This window comes from Ochotona curzoniae, unplaced genomic scaffold (genome assembly GCF_017591425.1).
Source record: "Ochotona curzoniae isolate NIBS_2020 unplaced genomic scaffold, NIBS_Ocur_1.0 contig_78, whole genome shotgun sequence".
Taxonomy (NCBI): Eukaryota; Metazoa; Chordata; class Mammalia; order Lagomorpha; family Ochotonidae; genus Ochotona; species Ochotona curzoniae.
In genome coordinates, this window is record NW_024466559.1 from 720,218 (window position 1) to 742,304 (window position 22,087).

Below are 22,087 nucleotides of genomic sequence, written 5' to 3' on the forward strand. Positions count from 1 at the left end.
GGAGCCCCAGGTCTCTGTGCGAGCAACAGGAAGCCAAGCATTGGACCTAACACTCGTTAACACCCAGGGTGCCCACTGGTAGGAAGCTGGAAGCTGGAGCAGAGCCCAGACTCAAGCCCAGGTGCTCCCAGAAAGGGACAGAAACCCCTGAAACCCCTGAGCTGCTGTTCCAAAGTCTGGTCTCAGGACTCTATCAGCACATTCTCTCGTTTCCAAGATCTCACGGCTCTCTTCTTAGAAATCTACTCTCATTTGCTCTAAGACGGCATGACCACCACAACTCAGACACAGTCAGCCAAGGCCATCTTTCTCTATTATAGTTAATCTATTTTTCTGGCATACTATGAAATTTATAATCCACACAAAAACGTGAAGATTACAATAAGTAAACTACTAAAAATATAAGCAGTACTGCAAGACACATACACAGCCGTTCCATCTTTTCTGCAGCAGATAATGTTTCCCAAGATCACAGTGTCAGGACAGGATTACGGAAAGCAGTATAGGGGTGTCTTGAACTTGCTAGCAATGTTCACCCTAAGTCAGTGCTTTCAGGGGTCAGAGGAGCATACATGCCTGAGAACGTAAATGGTGAACTGCGCTGAAGCAAGCTTCTCTCTAACACATACAAGGACAGCACCTGCCTTTATTGCACAGCAGTGCCTGGCAGACCAGGAGTGCATGCAAATCCCCCTGGGTACTTGAAGCAGGTGTAGACCCTGGAGCGCTTCTCCAGGGAATGGGAATCGTGTTCACAAACATCGCCTTGAACACCAGGAGGAAAAGCACAGTGACTGCCGGGAGGATTACCCCACCTGGTAGATGGCCATGGCGCAGTGCTCCTGCAGTTGCTCATTCTCACTGTTCAGGTTCTTTACTAGATTCTCAATGATCCTTTCAGCTTTGATGGCCGCTCGGTAGTGTTCCTAGGTACATGAACTTAAACATTCAGGATAACACATGAAGGTAGGTATCTCTTTAACTATGTTAAGAATTAGGCTGAGTAAACCTTCCTGGTAAACAGACACACCACAATCCAAGCTAAACATACTATATAACAGAATTAGTCCACATTCAAAAGACTACATCACACAGGTACTACCACATTGATCCTCTTTCTAATCAAATGCTGACTTCTTGCAGACAAAATCATTAGCAGTCACCATGAAACGTAAGCATCCCTTTTTGACGAGGGAACAGCAAGGGACGCACAAGTGGCAGCGGTACCTCTGATGCACATTCCTGCAATGTTCCCACCACTGGAATGAGCATGTTTTCATGTGACGTCTTCAGGAGCTGGGCCAACAAGGGAATGCCCCCCGCTTTGCGAATGGCTTCTTTGTTGGCATAGCTCTTACTGCAGCTCCACAGTGCCAGCGCCCCGCAACGAGCCACTTCCACCTCTCGGGTCTCGTACAGACTGGACTGAGGAGGCTCTGCTGCAGTCTGAGCGCAGTCCAGGAGAGCAACCTACAACACAGAAACCAACACACATGCGCATCTCAGAAACAGAAGCACACACATCCTTCATAGCTTCTAGTTTGCTAGTAAGCTCACTCCCATCACAAACTGGCATCGCAGCACAGCAGGTTAACACATGGGCATCCTATATGAGTGCTGGTTCAAGTCTCAGATGCTCCGCTTCCCATCCAGCAGATGGGACATCTTTGTCTCTCTTCCTACCTCCCTATAACTCTGCCTTTCAAATGGACAAACAAATAAATAATGTTTATAAAACGTATCTCATGTTAGTCCTTTGAATAACTTGGTTCTCTGCACTGTCTAGCAGCCAAGAGAAACAAAGAAATAAATAAAACCCTTCAACATGCCTTCTCTCCTCCATTTCGTTCTCACCTAGACCATACCCACATTTTCTTAATACAGCTGATATTTATACTAATGACATTTGTAAACCACATCCTTATCCTGACTATCTCAGAAAACCAGACTCCCCAAAACCTTTAGAACTTTGTAAAGATGACAGAGTGGCCCATCTACTCTTAAAGTCACTGCAGCTCTTTGGAGGACGCAGCCTTCCCCGTCAAACCACAGAGCACAGCTGCCAACCTCCCTTGTTGTTCTCTTGTGATAACTGAAGTCCCTGAGTATCTTTTGGGGAAGAACAACTCACTCTAAAGATACAACAGTCTGTTCGTTTACCCCTTGAGGAAAGTGAAGCCAGCTGGCCAGAGCTGTGACGAGCACCCCCAGAGGAAGCTGTCGGTCACCGGGAGTCGAGGCAGGAGGGACACCTCACTGTCTTTTCCAGCTATCATCTTTGCATGTCCACTCTGTTCGTTCTGCAGGTCACATTCCATGGATATGGCCCATAGACACAGTGGTGGCCATCAGACCCATCTACAGAAAGGAGCAACCCATGCTAAATAGAGTCTCTTGACCCTCAAAACCAAGTTCCTGGGAGAAAAGTCAGGTGGGATTGGCTTACGTTAGGTGGACGCTCACAGGCATTATGGCCCACAGGGAGACAGAGACAAAGAGTCGCTGGCTTCCAGGGACTCAAGGTAGGAGGAAGAGAAACACGGGAAAGCAAGACTAAGGCCAGGGGATTGAGCGCAGGGCAGGCCAATTAAAGCACTTTACTACTAAAGCTCTATCCTTGTTTTTATATACTCAGCTCCCTTGGACTCACAGTACAGGGTCCTGTGAGCACCAGAGCCACCACCCTCCTCTCCCTGGGTCCAGCCACACAAAACACTCAGAGTTGTCTCCCAATTCTAGGTGTGTACAGATGCAGCTTCATCTTCTTCCAATGCTTTTTCTCACCTAGCAAACACCTCTTCAGCTTCCCAAACTCTACAGGCAATGCCTCATCTCCCCAGCCTCCCCCAGGAGCCTCCACATTAGATATCATTAGATATCCTCTCGTGTGTTCCTCTCCCGTTCCCAGTACTGGCATCAACGCAATGTCTGAAATTCACCACTCAGAGTTTCATCCCACACTCCACCAGCAGGAGAGCGAGATCTCACTGTGGTCAGAACACACTGATTCCTATTCCTGTCATCCAGTCCCGTACCTGGCACACACACAGACACGCAGTGCCACTCAGAAAATGCCTGGCATGTTTCCCGTTGGAATGCCAAGAATGCTGTCGGTGAGAGGAGCACAGGGCGTGTACACTCCCACTGGATCCTGCAGGACTTGCCTGCCTGTCTGCCTGCCCGCACTCTCTGCCAGGCTTCTCTCTAGATGCTGCCCTCTGGCTCTGCAGTCAGGCCCACCTGCCCAGCGCCCTCTGCCTTGCTCTGACGCTGACCTCAGCGCCCTTGCTCTAAGAGGACACAAGCAGCCACCTGGGTACCTCAGTGCTGAGTGTTCCCTTTCATTTCACAGGTTAGTTGGGGACCCCTGCCTTTGGCTCATCCGTGTCTCGCAAAAGAAGACCAGATGTCCAATCGTTATCTGGATTAGTTCTGCAGCACTACAGTGAGATACCTAAGAACAAGCGACTCTGGGTGGAAGGAGGTTCACACTCCAAGACGGGGCCGGCCCCACTCTCTCAGGAATCTGGTGAGGCTGGACCATGGCACCCTTAGAGGATGCATGGAGGATCACGTGGCAGGACAGAGGCAGGAAGAGAGTGCTTGGATCAAACGCAGGCTTTTTTTTTTTTTTAAAGATTTATTTTTATTATTTTTTCATTGGAAAGGTGGATATACAGAGAGGAAGATCTTCCGTCCCATGATTCACTCCGATACTATGCCAATCCGAAGCCAGGAGCCTCTTCCGGGTCTCCCATGCGGGTGCAGGGTCCCAAAGCTTTGGGCCATCCTCGACTGCTTTCCCAGGCCACAAGCAGGGAGCTGGAAGGGAAGCGGGGCTGCCGGGATTAGAACCGGCGCCCATATGGGATCCCGGGCGTGCAAGGCGAGGACCTTTAACCACTTGCGCCACCGCGCCGGGCCCCAAACGCAGGCTTTTAAACTAACCCTTCTGTAGAAGCCTTCTCCTGAGGCACACCTGCAGTGACCTAAGGCCCTCCTGTAGCTTCAGCCTCTTAGACAAGTTAATTGGATTAAACGTCTATTTCTTAAGTACCATTAACTTATGAATTTGGGATTTAAAGAGCTGTCTGAGTCCAGGAATCTAATTTTATTCAAACTAGAGCATGATTTGTTTTCAGCACAACAACTCTAAGTCTGTTGTTATACTGGTCTTTTCTATTTCTGCGTTAGCCATCATTTAAAATCATATTAAAAGTTGGGGCCAGTGCTGTGGTATATCATGTTAAGCCTCTGACTGCAGTGCCATCATTCCACATGGGCAACATTTCGTGTTTTGGCTACTCCACTTCAATCCAGCTCTCTGCTTGTGGCATGCGAAAGCAGAAGAGGCTGGCTCAAGCTCCTCAGGTCCCTACATCTGTGTGGGACACTCAGAAGAAGACACTCCTGGCTCCTAGCTCATTGTTCAGAAAAAAAGCCATCTGGGCAGTGAACCAGTTGATGGAAGAACTCTCTGCCACTCATTCTCTAAGTGATTCTGCTCTTCAAATTAAAATAAAATCTTAAAAAAATAAAATTCTGTTAACATTTGTATTATCAGCTTGGTTAGGTAAGAATGATTGTGTAAATACGAGGCTGCTTCCAAAAAATTCGTTGACAATGGAACTTGAGACATTTATTTGCATGCAAAAATTTTGAGATTCATGCCTTTCATTTCATTAAATGCATAAGCTCTCCATACATTTTTTGTTAAGTGAATAATGGAAGAGTTTATATTTTGAAATACTTTCAAAATTACAGAAAGCTTATAAGAGTAATTCAAAAAAATTTTATGAACCATGTGAGAATAAGTAGCATATGATACTCCATCACTTCTGAATTCATTTGTGCCTAATTCTCATAGGAATTCACATAGGACATTCTCCTATGTGATAATAAAACAAATCTACAAACATCAAAATCAGAACACTCGCCTGGGACTTGGTTCTGCCTGATGGTGAGATGTGATCAAACTTTACTAACTGCACTAGCAATTTCGGTAACAAAAGGACCCAGTCAGAATCACATGGTGCATCTAGCTGTCACTGAGTTCTAGCCTTCTGGCTCACCTTGGAACAGCCTCTCTGTCATTCCTTAACACTTTGGTTGACAGCAGGCTGATTACACTGCAGCATGTCTCTCAGATTATCCATATTGAGCAAGATACGCCATCAGGTGACACATGGTTTCCGTGTGTTTCCTCCGGGAACTTCCTGAAGATCCACTCATTTGAGGTTACAAGATGCAGGAGATTCCCATAAAGACGTATTCCAGTTTCATATGACATGGCTCATTGTGGTAATGTAATGGGTAGATTTCCAGGAGGCAATCTACCACATGATTGTTTTCTGTAACGTGACTAATGATGATACTAGAAACAATTGCGTAATTCTCCTAACATAAAAAGATTGTCTGAAAAGTGGAGAAATTGTGTAACAATGACACAGACGAGCTAGATGCTGTACTTTTCTATTGGTATACAACTAACCATCCTTTGCATCTTTCTTTCCAGACAAAATTGTCTTATTTTTGAAGCAAACTTACATTTTATCATGTTCTACAGATGAAAAGTAAAAGCGTAGTTTCTTTTAGTAAATTTCTTAATATACCTGTCAGTATACACATTCATATTAAAATCCATGTCAATCCAATAGGCAGTTAGTACTCCTTCATATAAACAAGGTACTGGACCAACTGCTACGGAATAAGACATGTCCCTTGGGGTAGGATTTGATGCAATGGTTAAGATGCAGGTTGGGATGCCCTGTTACACTTTTCTTCCAGTACACACCCTGAGAGGCAGCTGCTGACAGCCAATCTGGTGGTCAATGATATGGGAAACTCAGATTAAGTTCTTAGATCCTGGGCATTCAAGAATGAAGCCGTGAAAGCAAGGTGATTGTGTGCACGTGTGTGTGTGTGTGTGTGTGTGTGTGTGTGTGTGTGTGTGTGTGTGTGTGAAACAAAGTAAAAAAAAAAATGGTGGGGCAAGGCGGGTGGTGCAGTAGCCTAGTGGCTAAAGTCCTCGCCTTCTCATCTTGTACGTGCTGGGATCCCATATGGGCGCCAGTTCATATCCCAGCTGCTCTACTTTCCATCCAGCTTGTGGCCTGGGAAAGCCCAAATCCTTGGGACCCTGCACCTGTATGGGAAACCTGGAAGAAGCTCCTGGCTCCTGGCTCCAGGCTCCAGATCAGCTTAGCTCTGGTCATTGCAGCCACCTGGAAAGTGAAAGAGCAGACGGAAGCTCTTCTTGTCTTTTCTCTCTTTAAACCCGACTTTACAATAAAAATAAATGAATAGTTTAAAAAAAAAACAGCTTAAAGATATGTTCCTTGTGTTGAGGAATCCACATGCAGAAGGAGACAGAAGGAAATGGGGACAGCAAAGGAAGATGAAAACACATTTCTTGAGGGCATTCGCTTTCTTAACACTTCTCCCTGACATGGCAAGGGTGGGGAGCAGAATGCTATTTTTTTTTCCCTGTGGGGAGGCAGTCAGTGAAAGAAATCATTATTTTTTTCTCAGTACACACAGAAGACAGACTGGCAAATGTGCGAACAGAGAAAAGAAAATCGGCAGCCATCTCAGAAAAAGCCACAACATAAAATGTTGTTTCCTTTTCTGCATGTTTGGGGTCAATACTGCTAGGAAGGCCTTTCAAAACGGGGGTTCACAGATGCCAATGGTTTTTCACCCTGTTCTGAATTTTGTGCAAAATCAAACATTGTGCTTTTCATTCTTCTAAAGATGCTCTCCCAAAAGTTCACACAAAAGCCCATTATCTTTTTTTTTTTTTATTGGAAAGGTAGATCAGATTTATGTGAAAAAGATCTTTCATCCACTGGTTCATTCATTGAGCCAGGCTGAAGGCAGAAGCCAGGAACTTCTTCCGGGTCTCCCCTGTAGGTACAGGGTCCCAAGGCTTTGGGCTGTCCTCTGCTGCTTTCCCGGGTCACAAGCAGGGGCTGGATGGGAAGTGGGGCAGCTGGGGACACGAATTGCCACCCATATGGGATTCCCAGTGCTTTCAAGGTAAGGATCTAGCCATGGAGCCATCACACAGGGCCCAGGTGCTTCTTATCTTCGAATTCCATTTTTCCCACAAAGATACTTGAGCATGCTCATACACTTGAAAAGCACAGTGGTGACACCTGACTCTAGATGCCAATTATGGAACAATAGCAATTCTCCCACTGGTTACGGTGGGTCAGCACCTGGGCTCCCTGAGGTTCTGTTTCCCAGTCAACAATACTACAACTCTGTACCCATAGCCCTGACTTCTCAGGGCATTCCTCTCCACAAGGTCTCCCTCTCAGAGGTCAGGGGCTACAGACTGCTTCTCCTGGCACAGGTCTCACCACGCCTTCCCAAGTCTGCACAACAAACTCATGCCATTAGTGACACTGTTTCTCAGAGATGATGTTGGACATGCTTCGGGGCTGCTTCTTAGTAGAAATATATAAAAATATAAACAACCAAGTTCAGCAAAATCATGCTTCAACACTATAAACAGCTAAATACTAAAATGAAAATAGACACGAGACAGCTGAATAGTAATCTGTAGCCATTTTGAGGTGTATAGAACCCGGTTGAATATAAGCCAAAATTGAAATGTCTATGAAGAAGTCACAGGATGTAGTTGAGAACCTACATTTTCCTATTAACATATTGGTTAATCAATACCATGTCAATTAATGCCATAATGTTGTAAATTGTTGTTGTTGATGATATGTTGGGGCTTTTAATTGATTGGGATGATACTTTGCTGGCTTTACCTTCAGACCAGAGATGGCCTCACCAAGAAATCATTGAACTCACTAGGATAATAAGACACTGGACTTCATGCTTGGTAAATACTTCCAATGAAAGAATCTCAACTGAATTTGAACTGTGGTAATACAAAAAGGTGGAGAAATCCACCATGGGGAGAGGGTTTGGGGAGGGGTAGGGGGAATCCCAGTGCCCATAACACTGTGTCACATAATGCAATAAAATTAATTTAAATATATATATATATAAATACATTCTCAAGCTGTGATACCAAAGAGGTCTAGTGGGGCGGGCCAAGGTAGGGGACGGGTGCCAACACCTGTGCACTCACCAGCTTGGTGATGCCTTCATGCTGTCTCACCACCCGCCGGGCTCGCCTGAACTTGGCAATGTTCGCAATGGTCTCAGCTGCCAGACATCTTAGAATCTTGTGCGGAGAATCGAGGATATTAACCATAACTGGTAAGCCCCCAAGGTCAACGATATTACGTCTGATTTGAGGATTATGACTGATTTCCTTCAGGATTTTTAATGAGCCAATCTATGTGGGGGGGGGGGGGAAGTTACATATGAATGGACATTTAGTGTATAACCGGTGCTATGTGTTCAAAAATTCCGAGTCTACCTAAAAGCCTTCCCCAATTAAGTCCTGTAAGAAATAGTTTCCATCCTGAAGGGTTACACACATCCTCCATGTTTTCCCTCATTTATGCGAAGCAACGCTTCCCCTGCAGGAAGACCTAGAAACTGCTGGAAAAGGGCAGAGAAGAGAAGCCAGGGGAGTGAGTGGCAGTCAGAAGCAGCAGCACCTTCAGCCATAGGCAGAGAGCGGGGAAGACACAGGCAGCTAGGAAGCACAGACCTCTCAAGCTGAGAACCTCCACACCGTGGGAGGGAGACCCCACAGCCTCTGTTGATGTAGGACAGTGGGAGGGTACATGTGGCAAGCTAGACAGGAAGAGCTGAGCTGGAAGACTTTTCTCACAACTTTGGAGAGCCTTGCATTGTACTTCTACCCCTTTCCTGTCAAGCCAGCACACTTCCCAGGATGCACCTGCTTGTCTCACGCCAGGAAGGAGAAGGTGCCATGTAGCCACGTGGAAGTTAGGTTCTGTGTGGTGACAGCATTGAACCTCGAGAAAGCTCCACACCCCCTAGGTCCCAGCCAGACTCCATCTCATTTACATTTAATTAGGGCACCACCCCCACCACACAAAAGTGACTTCCTTTGTAACTTCTGGAAATCTGGCCCTTGCTTTGGGGTCCTTTTCTGGCCTCCCAATGACTGCTCCTCTTTGACAATTCTGTCCCACTTGCGACAGGGATCTGTCTGCGTGGCGAGGCACAGGCTCACGGCTCAGTCTTACATCCACTCTCTCACTTTTGATAAAACCTACTCTCCCTTGTGCACTGTATTTAGGCCTCTGCTTCTAATTCTTACCTCCAGGGGATCAAGAACTTACAATAAAACTTAAGATCCCTATTCCCACAACAGTAACACAACCACTCACCTTACACTTGATTTCATCTGTGTCCAGTAAGTTTATTAACACCTCGAGGCCTCCCACATCTCTGATGGCAAGCTGGCAGGTCTCCTGGGATAGGTTGAAATCCCGCATCGAGGATAGCACGATCACCGTAGTTGTCTGATTTCCCCCCTACAAAGAGGCAAGGCCACACGTAAGATCATGCAAATGGTTAGGAAGCCAGGATCTAGGCTCACTCCATCCTTCTGAAGTTCTCCAAGTGGTTTATAACTTGTCCGATAGATCCTGCAGAGCAAGAGCAGCAGTTTGGGAAAGCTGTGTTTAAAGCATCATAAAACATTGTTTCCATTAAGAATAGGCACTGGGGCCCGGCATAGTAACCTAGCAGCTTAAGTCCTCACCTTGAACGCCCCGGGATCCCATATGGGTACCGGTTCTAATCCCGGCAGCTCCACTTTTTTATCTAGCTCCCTGCTTGTGGCCTGGGAAAGCAGTCGAGGACGGCCCAAAGCCTTGGGACCCTGCACCCACATGGGAGACCCTGAATAAGCTCCAGGCTCCTGACTTCATATCAGTTGAGCTCTGGCCATTGCAGCCACTTGGGGAGTGAGTCAGTGGGTAGAAGATCTTCCTCTCTGTCTCTCCTCCTCTGTGTATATCTGACTTTCCGATAAAAATAAATAAATGTGTTTTTTTTTTAAAGAGTAGGCATTGAAAAGCAGTTTCTTCAGGAACAGAATATTAAATACAGTCGGGGCGAGTCCGGAGAGTGCAGCGAGGAGGCTGATGCCTGGCGATTAATTCTTACTGCATTATGGAGATCATCACCTAGGCTCCTGGCATACAACTCTTAAAACTCCTGCCACTTTCCAAGTGACAATGCCTTCTGTGTGCCACTATGGGAGCCACTGGAGAGAGAAAAGCCAAAGGGTATCAGAAGATTAAGGTTAGGGCTGGCACAGTGGCATATCAAGCTAATCAGATGCCAGCTTTGCAGGTGCTGATCCACATCCCAGCTGCTCCACTTCCCATCCAGCTCCCTGCTTGTGGCCTGGGAAAGCAGCAAAGGACAGCCCAAGTCCTTGGGTCCTTGCACTCATGTGGGAGACCCTGAAGAAGCTCCTGGTTCCTGCCTTCAGCCTGGCTCAGTTCCAGCCATTGCAGTCACTTGCAGAGTAAACCAGCTGACAGAAGTTCTGTCTCTCCTCTCTGTAACTCTGCCTTTCAAGTAAAAATAAATCTCACATACACACACACAGATGAACACACACACGCGTGCACACACACACGGAGACATGGCATTGGGACGGAAACCGAGGCTCTCAGGTGTGGGGCTGGGGATGGACACAGCCCAGGCAGTGTCTCAAGCAGCTGTGCCTAATGCTCACCCTGAGCTCTTCGCAGTCAATTGACTTTAAAATATTTTTTTCTGCTATTATGCATACATATTAGATTTTCATAGGCACAACATTTATATAGGAGTTGGGCTAATTATTTTTAGATCAGCATTATTTTTAAAGCTAAAAATAGCAACTTCAGTTACTCCCAACTCATCTATAATCTAAACGAAAACTGCAATAACTTGTCTTGAAACAGTGATAGGCCCTCTATCCCTGTCTCTCCTTCTCTCTTGGTAACTCTGCCTAGCAAATAAAAACAAATATTTTTTTTTTAAAAAAGTGACCATGGAGACCTTCAGACGTGCTCCTCTTTCTTTCTCCTTTTTAGAAAATTCTTCCCCACTTGTAGCAGTGCCCAGAACTGCCCTTGGCGATGTCACGATGGTGTCCTCTTTCCACTCCATCCTCAGTGCTCAGGATTACGTTTGGAAGGACAAGAGCCTTATCTGGCATTTAAAATATGAAGTCACCCTCTGAGAGCTTTCAGCAGCTCTTCCTCCTTTCCTATCAAGAGAAATGTCACCAGCCCTCACTCTCCTACAGTTGGATCTGAAATACCAAAGATCCTTTCTCTTCATTACGGTGAGGCTCATAACCTCCCTCTTCGGGGACACACGTCCCCCTCAAGCCAGCACTTTGCGGTGCACTTTTAGAGAAACAAAAAGCAGATGTTTTGCAGAGGATAATTGTAACGTTGACCATTATCACTGAGAGGGAATGAAATCAAGCAGAAAAGGCAGACACAATTACATCAACGGGACTCTTTTGCTCAACTTGAATGGGTCAATCAAGCCAGAAAGGTAGGTACTTTCACTCAGAGTCTGCAGCCCCAAATCGAGAGCTTCAGATGAAGGGAGTTGTGGCAAGCGGGACAGCCCTGGGACATGGAACGGGTGGTGCCTCACACGCGTCTGGGGCCTCCACCCAGCTTGGTTTCCTCGGTCAGGCACAGCAGCAGCCCAGCTACCTGGCAGCTTGCACAGTGAGGAACCTTCTTGCCGCTCTGCCCGCACAAGGCTCTCCTCTTGGGTAGCAATCCTCTGCTGTGCAGACGCAGCCTGATCTCAGCATCCTATTTCATGCCATCCCAGTCGTTCTCTCTTAGACTGTCTCTGTCTTGTGAACTTCGTTTCACTATCTACACCATAACCAAAGACACTTTCTGCTTGCATTTCTGAATGCTGTTTCATTGCAGCAGATGCGCAAAGGGCAAGAGTTTGTCTGAATCATCTGCTCTGGGCCAACTTTGAAATCAAAGGCCTGACAATTCCCATTCATCATTAAAGAGTCAGATCCTTATAGAAGAAAACTTTCTGTAAATCATCAGCTTTTTCTGAAAATCTGGAATCATATTCACAGGGTTGAGGGATTTTTTTTTTTTTAGAACGGTTTTATATTAAGGAAAGTTAGTTTTTCCACATTTCAAGATTTAGTTCTACTCTTGTCACTGACCACACTCCCAAAAGGATTATAAATCTTTCAGAATGAATACCAGAGGATGAGAGCCAAAATAGTCAACATGCAGAGCCACACATGTTAGCCAATTGCTATTCTTTAAATACCAACTATGTCAAAGGATTTTCAAGTGTTCATGCCACTCTGTCCAGATGCCACAAATATCCAAGGGCAGACACACGACGCAAACTCATTCCTTTTTCAATTAAATGTCTCCTGAGGACATAAGCAGTTGCCAACACTTATTTTCATGTTTGATCACGCAATTGCATTTGTGAGGTTTTCAGAGTTGGAGAAAATACAGTAGAGTACTCTTTAGCTTCTGCGTAGTTTTGAAAAATGCTTCCAGTGAGTTTTCCCAATTCTGAAACGAATGCAATTCTTTTGCTTCATGTCTGTCTTCCTTACCTGCAGGCCCAGCCTAGGACTCCTTCCTGGCCAGGGGGGTGAGCTCAGCTGCCATCAGCTGTCCAACGGGGCAGAAACTGAACTACAGCCGCTTTCTCTCTCTCTCTCCTCTTTACTTTCTCTTTGAAAGACAAGCTGAATCGAGGACATTTTTCTAAACAAGTTCTTTTTATTTAGAAAATGTCTTTGGTGTCTATTGTACGGAGCCCGTCCTTCCCTCCCTGTGGATGAGGAGGACACGAGGGCGTGCTGTGTTGAGGACAAAGCAGGGACCCAGCCACCACTCAGATCACCTTTGTGCACTTCCCTTCAAAACAGGTGCTGCATGCTTATGGCGGGGAACCCGGAAGTGCCAGAAGATGCATGGGAAAGCTGCCCGGCTCTTCAACACATGTTGGCTTAACATTTGAGGTTCCCACATTATTTGTCAAGCATGGTGACAGCAACTAGCAACAGGGACCTGTTCCAAGCGACCCAGCAGATAGCTAAAATCATAGACAATGTGAAATTCTAAATACACTTTTTTTCTATTATCTATGATGAAGTTTCATTGATACAACAAATAATGATATAGCTTTGTACTATACCATATGGATTAGAGCATCCATACTAATACCACAAAATTATAACATCATAATATTCAAACGTAGTGTCTGTCTCTGAAGATCACGATGGCTGTCTTAGTTATCAGACAGACTGTTGGGATCACAGGCCCTGTGTTCTGATAATCTTCATTCACCTGAGTGACAGCCCTGAAGCACACAGCCAAGCATGATGCCGCATCTTGTTTGCCAGAGAAGTTGTAAGGGATTCTTTGACATTAAAAGGTGAAAACTCTCGACATACGAAGGAAAGAAAGAAAAAAGCTCATGCTAAGGTTCCTGAGGTCTGTGGTAAAAACAGATCATCTCTCCATGGAGCTGTGAAGACACCCTGTGCTATGTCTGTGAGCCAGCTGGACTCCGGCAACTGACCCTGCAATGGGGAAGACCACCACCAAGAGAAGGATGAGGGTGACGTGTTGGTGCCATCAGGCAGCTTGCAGGGGAGGGGAGCAGGCAACGCTCAACTTTAACCAACTCAGCCCAAATCAGTAACTTGAAATCTCTGCAAGAGGCAAGGGCAGCCTGTGGGGACTCCCAGAGGAGGGAACTGAGTGGAGCCTGGGAGAGGATACCTGGTTGAGTTCAGGACACAGAGTGAATGCTTCCCCTGGGAAGACAGGAGGGTCAGCTGAGTCAACTGTCTGTGCAAAAGCCCTGCGGTGTTCTGGGGCACAGCATGGTAGGCCCCTGTGGACCCTGTGGCCAGGACTCAGGCCGGCAGCATCCACAAGAGGGGCTCAGCAGCAGGACTGTGTTTCATCTTTCTTTCTTGGATAGCTCCAATGAGATGCTGACATTTAGAAAGGTCACTGGCTGCAGAGGGCCCTGGCTGGAGGGGGCAAGTATGCAGGTGTGGAGACCATCCTGCTCTCTGGGGTGATGGAAAGAGGATCAGCTGGGAGTGGAAGCTAGGGAATTCACTGTGTGTCATCAAGGGACTGAGAAAGTAAAAGGTCTCTGTGGGTGTGGTAAAGGATGAGACTGTGGTGGTGGCGGTGGCGGATGAGCTGAGCCTCTGGTGGGCAGCACACATGCAGAGCCCACCATTGCAAGTCAGTGCCAGGACCCAGCATGCCACAGGACTGGAGCACAGCTGATGTGGGAGCTAGGCTTCTTGGTCTCTACTGCCCCAGGGAAGCGACATAACCACCCCACAGCCATCCAGCTGGATTTGCATGCTTTCAGCATTTCTTCTTCTAAGCGTGCCACTCAGGGAGTAAGCAGAGAGGGTGCCTGCCAAGGACAGAGGGCCTGGTGCCCAGCTTGGAGGCTGGCTGCAGGCAGAACAACAGGCAAAGTCACTCAGAGAGAGTGGAACACAGCCCTGCGAGTTAAGGTGATAAAACGCATCACTGAGCCTCTGCTGATGCGCAAATCCATTCCGTACTGATGACAAGTTGGTACTCACTGACTCACGAACTCAACAGAATTCCAAGGAAAAGGAAAAGATACTGTTTGCAGGAGAGAATGCAAACCTATCAGGTGCCTGTGAAAAGTCCATGGAAACATCTAGTACGGAAAACACCCTGCATGGATTTCAAACTTTTTCTGCTCCTAAATAAATTTATCTTTGGATTCCATTTTCCATAAACCTTTAAAAGTCCCAACACACGTAAGTTTGTGTATATATTTCCTTAAGGAAATGAGGCTCATGTTGCCTTTTGAAAAGCTGGTAAAGACGTTCTTTTTTTAAACCAGGAATAAGCAAGGAATCAATACAAGGATTCCATATGCCTTCTTTTTAAGTAGCCACAGGACATTTAGAAAATTATCAGCTTACTCAACTAGCCATTGCAACGAGCAAGAAATTCGCAGCAAATCTAATGATCCTAAATGGAGTCAGGAGTATGAACCAAATAATGATGACAATGAATCAGTAGAGTCCAATAAAATGGCCAGATTTAAGGGCAATATTTTAAAATACAAATAGCCCATCAAAAAGTTTATTTTTGTGTACTCATGCCAGTATTAACAGAACAGGAGTAATCAAAACTGCAGTGACTAATTCCCATAAGACATGTTTCAGTTATGTTCAGAAAAAGACTATTACATTTTACTAACACACATAAAAGACTAAATAAACAAACGGTCACACCATGTTCCTGAGTAAGATAAGTCAACGTTATTAACGTTGCGATCAGGGACAATGTTGTAGTGGAGTAGGTAAAGCTAGTGTTGGTAATGCCAACCACCCATGTAGGCACTGGTTTGTGTCCCACCTGCTCAATTTCTGATTCAGCTCCCTGGAAAAGGCAGCAGAAAACAGTCTGAGCACTTGGGCTCCTGGTACTGGGCAGAAGACCCGGAAGGAGCTCCTGGATTCCATTGAGGTCACCTGGGGGGTGCACCGATCGATGCTCTCTCTCTCTCTCTCTCACTCACTCACTGGCTCTCTAGCTCTGCCTTTCAAAGAAATAAGTAAATCTTCTTTTAAAGAACTGCAACCAACCCAAAAGTATTTTATAAATTTGTATAAAACAACAAAAACTCTCAACAGGATGGGTTAGCTCTAAGGATGATTTCGAATGGGAAAAAAAAAAGCAAAAATTCAGGTAGGATTTTAAAAGACAGCTATCAGCTCTACCAAATATTAAGCTAATACTAACTACAACAACACACAACGGCGTGGGAGCATTCTGATGTATCGATGCAACAGAGAAATCCGGAAACAAACTCACATGTGAAGGTGCAGAACTGGGTCCAGGTGGAACTCAGAGCACGTGAAGGAAGACAGAATAAGCCTGTAGTAAATGTTGACACCGATCACTAGCCAGCTAGCCCAGAGGGGAAAAAGGACAGTCCGTGGCCTACCTTGTCCTAGATGCATAAAGTGAACTCCACGTGGAACAAGGATCTGAGCAAGAAAACTACCAGAAGGAAACAGAAAATGTGCATGTCCTCCTGGAAGGGCTCTGAGAAACCACCCAGTTCCCAAGTCCTAAAAAAAAAAAAAATTATTGAGCATTTATAATGATGGGTTTTAACTCTAGATGACCAATTTCAGTTCTCCGAGAAGATACTGGAGTCCTTCCCGGCACAGAATCTATTCCGACCAATTCAATCAAAACTCAAATGGTACCTGGCACAAGAGTCCTTTTTTTATTGGCTTGCTTTCATTTCCAACAGCCCTGGCTGATTCTGCCCTGTATCCAGTGTAGAAAATCCCTGGAACATTACTGATAAGAGACTGATTTCTGCTTTCTGTAAGAACTTGTCAAAAAACATTTTTTTATATATATATAAGTCCAGTTTGGTTTGCTAGTTTTCATTATCTCCAATCACATTTAAAAGATTTTAATGCAAGGTCTCTCCAACTTTAATGTGTACATAAATATTCTCTTTTTCAGAAGCCTTTGCAGAGGCATAACTGACATGTAAATACCTGCTCAAAATTTAGTATACACATTTGATGAGCTTGGACATGTGCAAACACCACATCAAGGTAAATCAGAGATTCATCGCCTGTGTGAGCTTCCTCGTACTGCCTTGCCCTCTTTCTGTGTGTGTGGTAAGAACGCTTAACCTCCCTTCTTCAACATTTTAGCTGCAAAATACCCATTGCCTGCAGCAGGCATAATGCTGAACAGCACAGCTCCAAACTTATTCACCCTCCATAACTGAACCTGTACGGCCACTGAACAACTTATCATTAGAGCTCTTTGACCCAAGCAATCTCACTGGCAATTCGCCCTACAAAAACAGTGTGCATACACAGACTATGCTAAAACATTTGTTGCTGCTGTGGGCACTGGTGTGATGATGTAGCAGGTTGAACTGTTGCCTTCAGTGCTGGTGGCATCCCACGTGAGCACAACTCGAGCTCCACACTGATGCAAACCCCTGCGCATGGGCCTGGCAGAGCTCTAGGAGATGGCCCAAGTACTGGGACTTTGCCTCCCGTGTGGGACACACAGGTAGAGTTCCTGGCTCCTGGCTTTAGCCTCAGCCCTGGCTGCTGCAACCATTTGTGGGGTGAACCAGCAGATGGAAGAAGGTTCTCTCTCACTGACTTTCAAATAAATACATATATAAACAAATTGATGGTATTAGTGCCCAGTGTGATGGCTTAATTGGGTAATCCTCCCCCTGCAAGGCTACATCTCATATGGGTACGGGTTTGTGTCCCAGCTGCTCCATTCCCCATTAAGCTCCCTGCTTATGACCTGGGAAAGCAGTGGAGGACGACCCAAAGCCCTTGAACCCTGCACCCACTTGGGAGACCCAGAAGAAGGTTCTGGCTCCTGGTTTCAGATCAGCTAGGGAGTGACTCAGAGGATAGAAGATGCTTGCATATCTCCTTCTCTCTGTAAATCTGCCTTTCCAATAAAATAATCTTTTTTAAAAAAGTTTTAATTCCTGATGCAACCATTTAATAAAATACTACATAGTAATTGTTAGGCCTGAGGCAGATCAGAAAGATCACTAAGATCGAATGCTATATCTAAGAAGCAAAACAAGATGGAGAAAAAAGTATGATTTAACGTATGTGTAGAAATAAGGGGATTTTTCCTGTGTGGCTTGCATTTCTACCATGAGAGTCCGTCAGCTTACTGTGTGTACAGAACTGTAAGTGCTTAAGCCCAGAAGGCACAAAGCGAGGACCGGAGGAACAACACGTTTCTGCCACGACACGCACAGTGCAGAAACAGTGGCAGGTACAGACACAGCCTCAAGAGCAGGGCTGTGAAAGGAGCCAGGACCGGTCAGCAGGAAAGTCAGGGGTCAGTAGACCAGGAGGGATATGGGTCGGGAAGAGAGACATGTAAGATGGAGGGGGCGTTATCCCCATCTGCAGGGTGTTAGTGCTGACCACCAGCTGTAGAAATCCTCCAACACGCAGTCATCTGGGGCGGGACAGGAGGACAGGTTCTCCATGCAGAAAGCAAAGCACCACATACATCCAGCTGGGAACTAGCAGGGCCCTGCTTCTCCAGAGGAGCCAGCTTTCTCAGATATGAGGGACAGCAACTTTGAAGAACTAGTAAGTGTTGCTACCAGGGGCATGCAAAAAGCTCATGGAAAACCTGCATTATTTTTTAATTCCATTTTCCCATGGGTTTCAGGAGTACCCTTGTACGTCAAGCAACACATTCCGCTTTGAAAATCTAAACCTATGATATTTTCAGATCATTACATAAAATTGCTCAGACATCAGATTTCTTTCCAATCAAAATATTGGCAGTAACTAAATCATCATGTCTCGCCTAACTCTGCCCTAAGCTGGGCTAGGTCCGAGGGCATGTCTGTGACTAAGTACACGACAGGACTAAGTACATGCCAGCTTAGGGACTCCCTGTCGCTCCTCAGTGGGGAGGCTAATTGGACATGCAATGCTGTTCAATGGGACTGCACTGCCTGGGCACCATCCCTGTGGCTCTCCAGTGGGGCAGCACTGCGTAGGCACCATCCCTAAAACTCTCCAGTCACTCTCCAATGGGACAGCACTGCATGGGTACCGTCCCTGTCACTTTCCAGTGGAACAGCAATGCGTGGTCACCGTCCCTGTGGCTCCCCAGTGGGGCAGCACTGCGTAGGCACCATCCCTGTCATTCCCTAGTGGGGCAGCACTGTGTGAGCACAGTCCTTTGTCTTGCTTCCCCCTGCTCTTCCTCCACACTTCTTTCATTGTGATCACCAACAAGTAAATGGAGTTCTCATTTATTTGTGGAGTGTAGATTTCCCCCCTGGAGAGAAGGCTCCCCCCCCCCTCCTCCCTTCTCCTTCGGGACAGAGAGAAAAGGAGACAAATGCTTTTCTTGTGGGCAGTCTCAACGTACAAACACCACCAGTCAAGTCTTCCGAACATTTAAAATACATTCCCTTCTCATCCTGAAATGTTTATAAAACATACACACAGTCTCTACTGAGTAGAAAAGATTCGATTATGAAATTTGATTCTCTAATGATCTCTAACAAGTAATTTTTAAGAAAAGCACAAAAATCCTGCTCTTTATACTTGGCCACTCTAACTTTTTTTTTTTCAGTTTAACTCATATCAATGTAGCAACATATATCTTGACTTCCAGAATGCTTCTCAGGAAAGTGGGACTAATTTTCCAGAGTTGTTTTAGGGGCATAAACCCACTTTTCATTTTCAAAAGATGATTTTTCAAAAGGATAACTCCATGCTAATTTTCTCCATCTCTTAAGTCTTCACCAAGCGCTGCCATTCCACAAGGAATGCCGCGTTCCCTTAGGAGCGAGAAGTCCAGCCCGCAGGCCACGGGAGCAGGCAACGTGAGGGCTGCGGCCTCCCAGCTCCCCAGTTCCCTGACAGCAGGACAGAAGAGCCAGACGACAGGCTGTAAAGACAGAAGGCTGGATGCAGTCCCGGCCCACAGCCGCCTTCTGTGTGGCCTGGAGCAAAGTGTTTCTCAGCTTTTCCACCAATGAAACAAGGATCAAACTACCTGCCACCCCAAACCCCAAACCAGAGTAAGGGGAAAGGAATTTAATTAACTGTAATTGATCGCAAAGAACATCGAATTCCTGCAGTGAAAAATCATATAACCTCTAATTTCCACTTACAACTCTTTAAGTAATTAAGGGTGTATGTGTGTGTGCGTGTGAGCAATCAGTGCATGGACCAGCATCAGGGCACCAAACTTCAAAAAAGTAATCTGTCGCAAAGGTTTTCAAAACCTGAAAGTGACTTTCGCAGAGAGGAAGTCCCAAACACGACAGCTGGTGGGGGAGTCCCTGTGGACATCTACAGCGTGGTGGCTCTGCCGAGCAGAGTGTCCCTCAGATGCCACGCTGGAGGCAGCACTGGCCACCGCGAAGCCAAATGAACCACCAGGCATCTTGTCATTTTCATGCCCTGGAAAATGCTCAATTTGAGGACAGAGGAAAAGAATGATCACAGTCTCTGGCTCTCATGGAAGATGCTGTCCACATGGTGCCCCACGGCTTTGGCCATACAGAACAAACCAGGCAGGCTCCCACCCCTCAGCCTGTTGTGCCGTTGGGGACAGAGGACAGATGTGCCATGACACATGATGACAGCCTCTCCGCTTCTCAGTGCAAAAGCCCCTTAGCAGTGGCCTCTTGTGTCTTCCCACTCTGCTTCCTTCTCCTTCAAGCCTTTTAAAATCAATTGTGTTTTACTTTATTTGAAAGGCAGAAGTAGCCAGAGCTCACCAATCTGCTGGGAGTAAAGCACTTGAGTGCCCTCCCGTGGTGCACATTAGCAGGAAGCTGGATCAGAAGCAGAGGAGCTGGGACTCAAACCCAGGCATTTTGATATGGGATGTGGTGTCTTAAGAGGCAGCTTAACTGCTGCACTGAATATCTGCGTGGATTTGTTCTGCAACCACACCTGCTGCTGTCACCTTGCTGTCCAGTGCTTCCATGATCCTGGCTCCCCACTCTTTCTGCTGGACTCTGACCAAAACCCTGGGTACAGAAACCCACAGAAGCAGGCAAGTGGAAAGACAGCCCTAGGAACTTCCTGGCATGTCTCCACCACTGTGGTAAGCTCCAGGAACAGGGTTTCCCATGTTGCCTGTTAATATGACCCAAGGCAAGCCTGGAGCTGACGTCACAAGGTGCAGACCTCCCGAAGTGACAGCCCTGGTGCAGGAAGAGGGTGATTCTACTTCCAGACTCTTGAGATCTTTCCAAATGACCTAAGAGCTCATCAGCCAGATCTCCCACTTTCCCCCTTGGATTTACTGATCGTATAGTATTGAATTGCACACCCAATGTGTGTGAAAATGGATTTCAACAAGTTTTCTGTCCCGAGTCCCAATGCTCTGTCTTCAGGAGGTGGACATTTATAGGGATGCAATGCATAGCCACCACGTCTGGACCTTTCAACACTTCACTCTACTACAGTGCTCATGTGCACTCCTGTGCAACACATCCCATGACTAATTCACCCATGTTTCCCAACAAACGAGTTTCTATTTCCTATTTCTCAAGGAGCTTCTCCACATGCCTTTAAAAACGAGTGAAATTTGACTGTGCCTTTCACAAAGAACAAATAATCTTCTTCATCTGCTGCAAGTGACCAAAAGCAAAAGCCTTTTCCTTGCAAGTTTGTGAAGCAGTCCTGGCCACAGGAGCAGTGTTATCCGTGTGATGGGAGTGAGGATGCGACAGCAAGGGCAGCAACTGGCTCAGGGGCAGGAGGGTCTGGCAGTGAGCCACTCGCCCCCTCTCCTGCATGCAGCCACCGGTGTTCAGGGGTGAACTGAATGAATGCAACATCACCTCTTGAATAAGAAGCAGCTGAGGAGAGACCTGAGCCATCAGGAGAGCAGAGGGCAGAACAGAAAAGCTTATCTGGAAGGTAGCTGCAAGTGGGGGGGGGGGGTGAAGTGTTTGCGCAGGGAATCAGAATCATCAGATGTAAGGGCAGGAAGAAGCCAGGAGACTGATCAGTTCAAAAATGCAATGCATTCATTAACTCAAAAACTGAATCATGTTCTAAAAATCCAGATGAAAAGATTATATATATATATATATATGCATATATATATTGCTTGCAAGTCAAAATGAACATATGTCAAAGTCAAATAATTAAATCCAAGCTCCCTTTATGTAGGTGCCAAGATCTGAGCTCATAGCTCTGGATAAATAATAAGCTAGGGTTCGCTGACCTGTTTGGGTATTAATGAGCTCATCAATTTTTTCTCAGCAATCACAGACGTTGCCCTACTTGGAAAATGGTAAGTAGAAAAGTCAGGTCAACATTAACATTTCTGTGCAAGTTTAATTCTACATCGAAGCCATAATTTCATAAATTAAAATGTCAGGTGTATTTATCCAGAGATCATCTAGAGACATTCAAGTTTGCATTTCACAGACTTTTAATATCCTTTTGTGTCTCCATATAAAACATTTATCTGTGTCAAAAAGCTTGAAATCATTTGTAGATATATTTTTTCTTTTATTGCCTATGTTAAGAATATTTACCTGTGGGAACTATAAGAATTCCAAGCAATTTACTGTC

The 22,087-nt window shown here is 46.0% G+C and overlaps 1 protein-coding gene across 1 annotated transcript in view; it reads right to left on the reverse strand.

The window, feature by feature from the left end:
- ODAD2 (outer dynein arm docking complex subunit 2) overlaps nucleotides 1–22,087 on the reverse strand; it is a 148,438-nt gene that overhangs the window by 113,337 nt on the left and 13,014 nt on the right. Inside the window, exons 4-7 of the mRNA XM_040992524.1 lie at nucleotides 9,288–9,434; nucleotides 8,108–8,317; nucleotides 1,228–1,470; nucleotides 816–926 (exon numbers count right to left, since the gene is read on the reverse strand). Of these exons, the coding sequence (XP_040848458.1) occupies nucleotides 816–926; nucleotides 1,228–1,470; nucleotides 8,108–8,317; nucleotides 9,288–9,434 (711 nt within the window). The remainder of the gene's footprint in view (nucleotides 1–815; nucleotides 927–1,227; nucleotides 1,471–8,107; nucleotides 8,318–9,287; nucleotides 9,435–22,087) is intronic.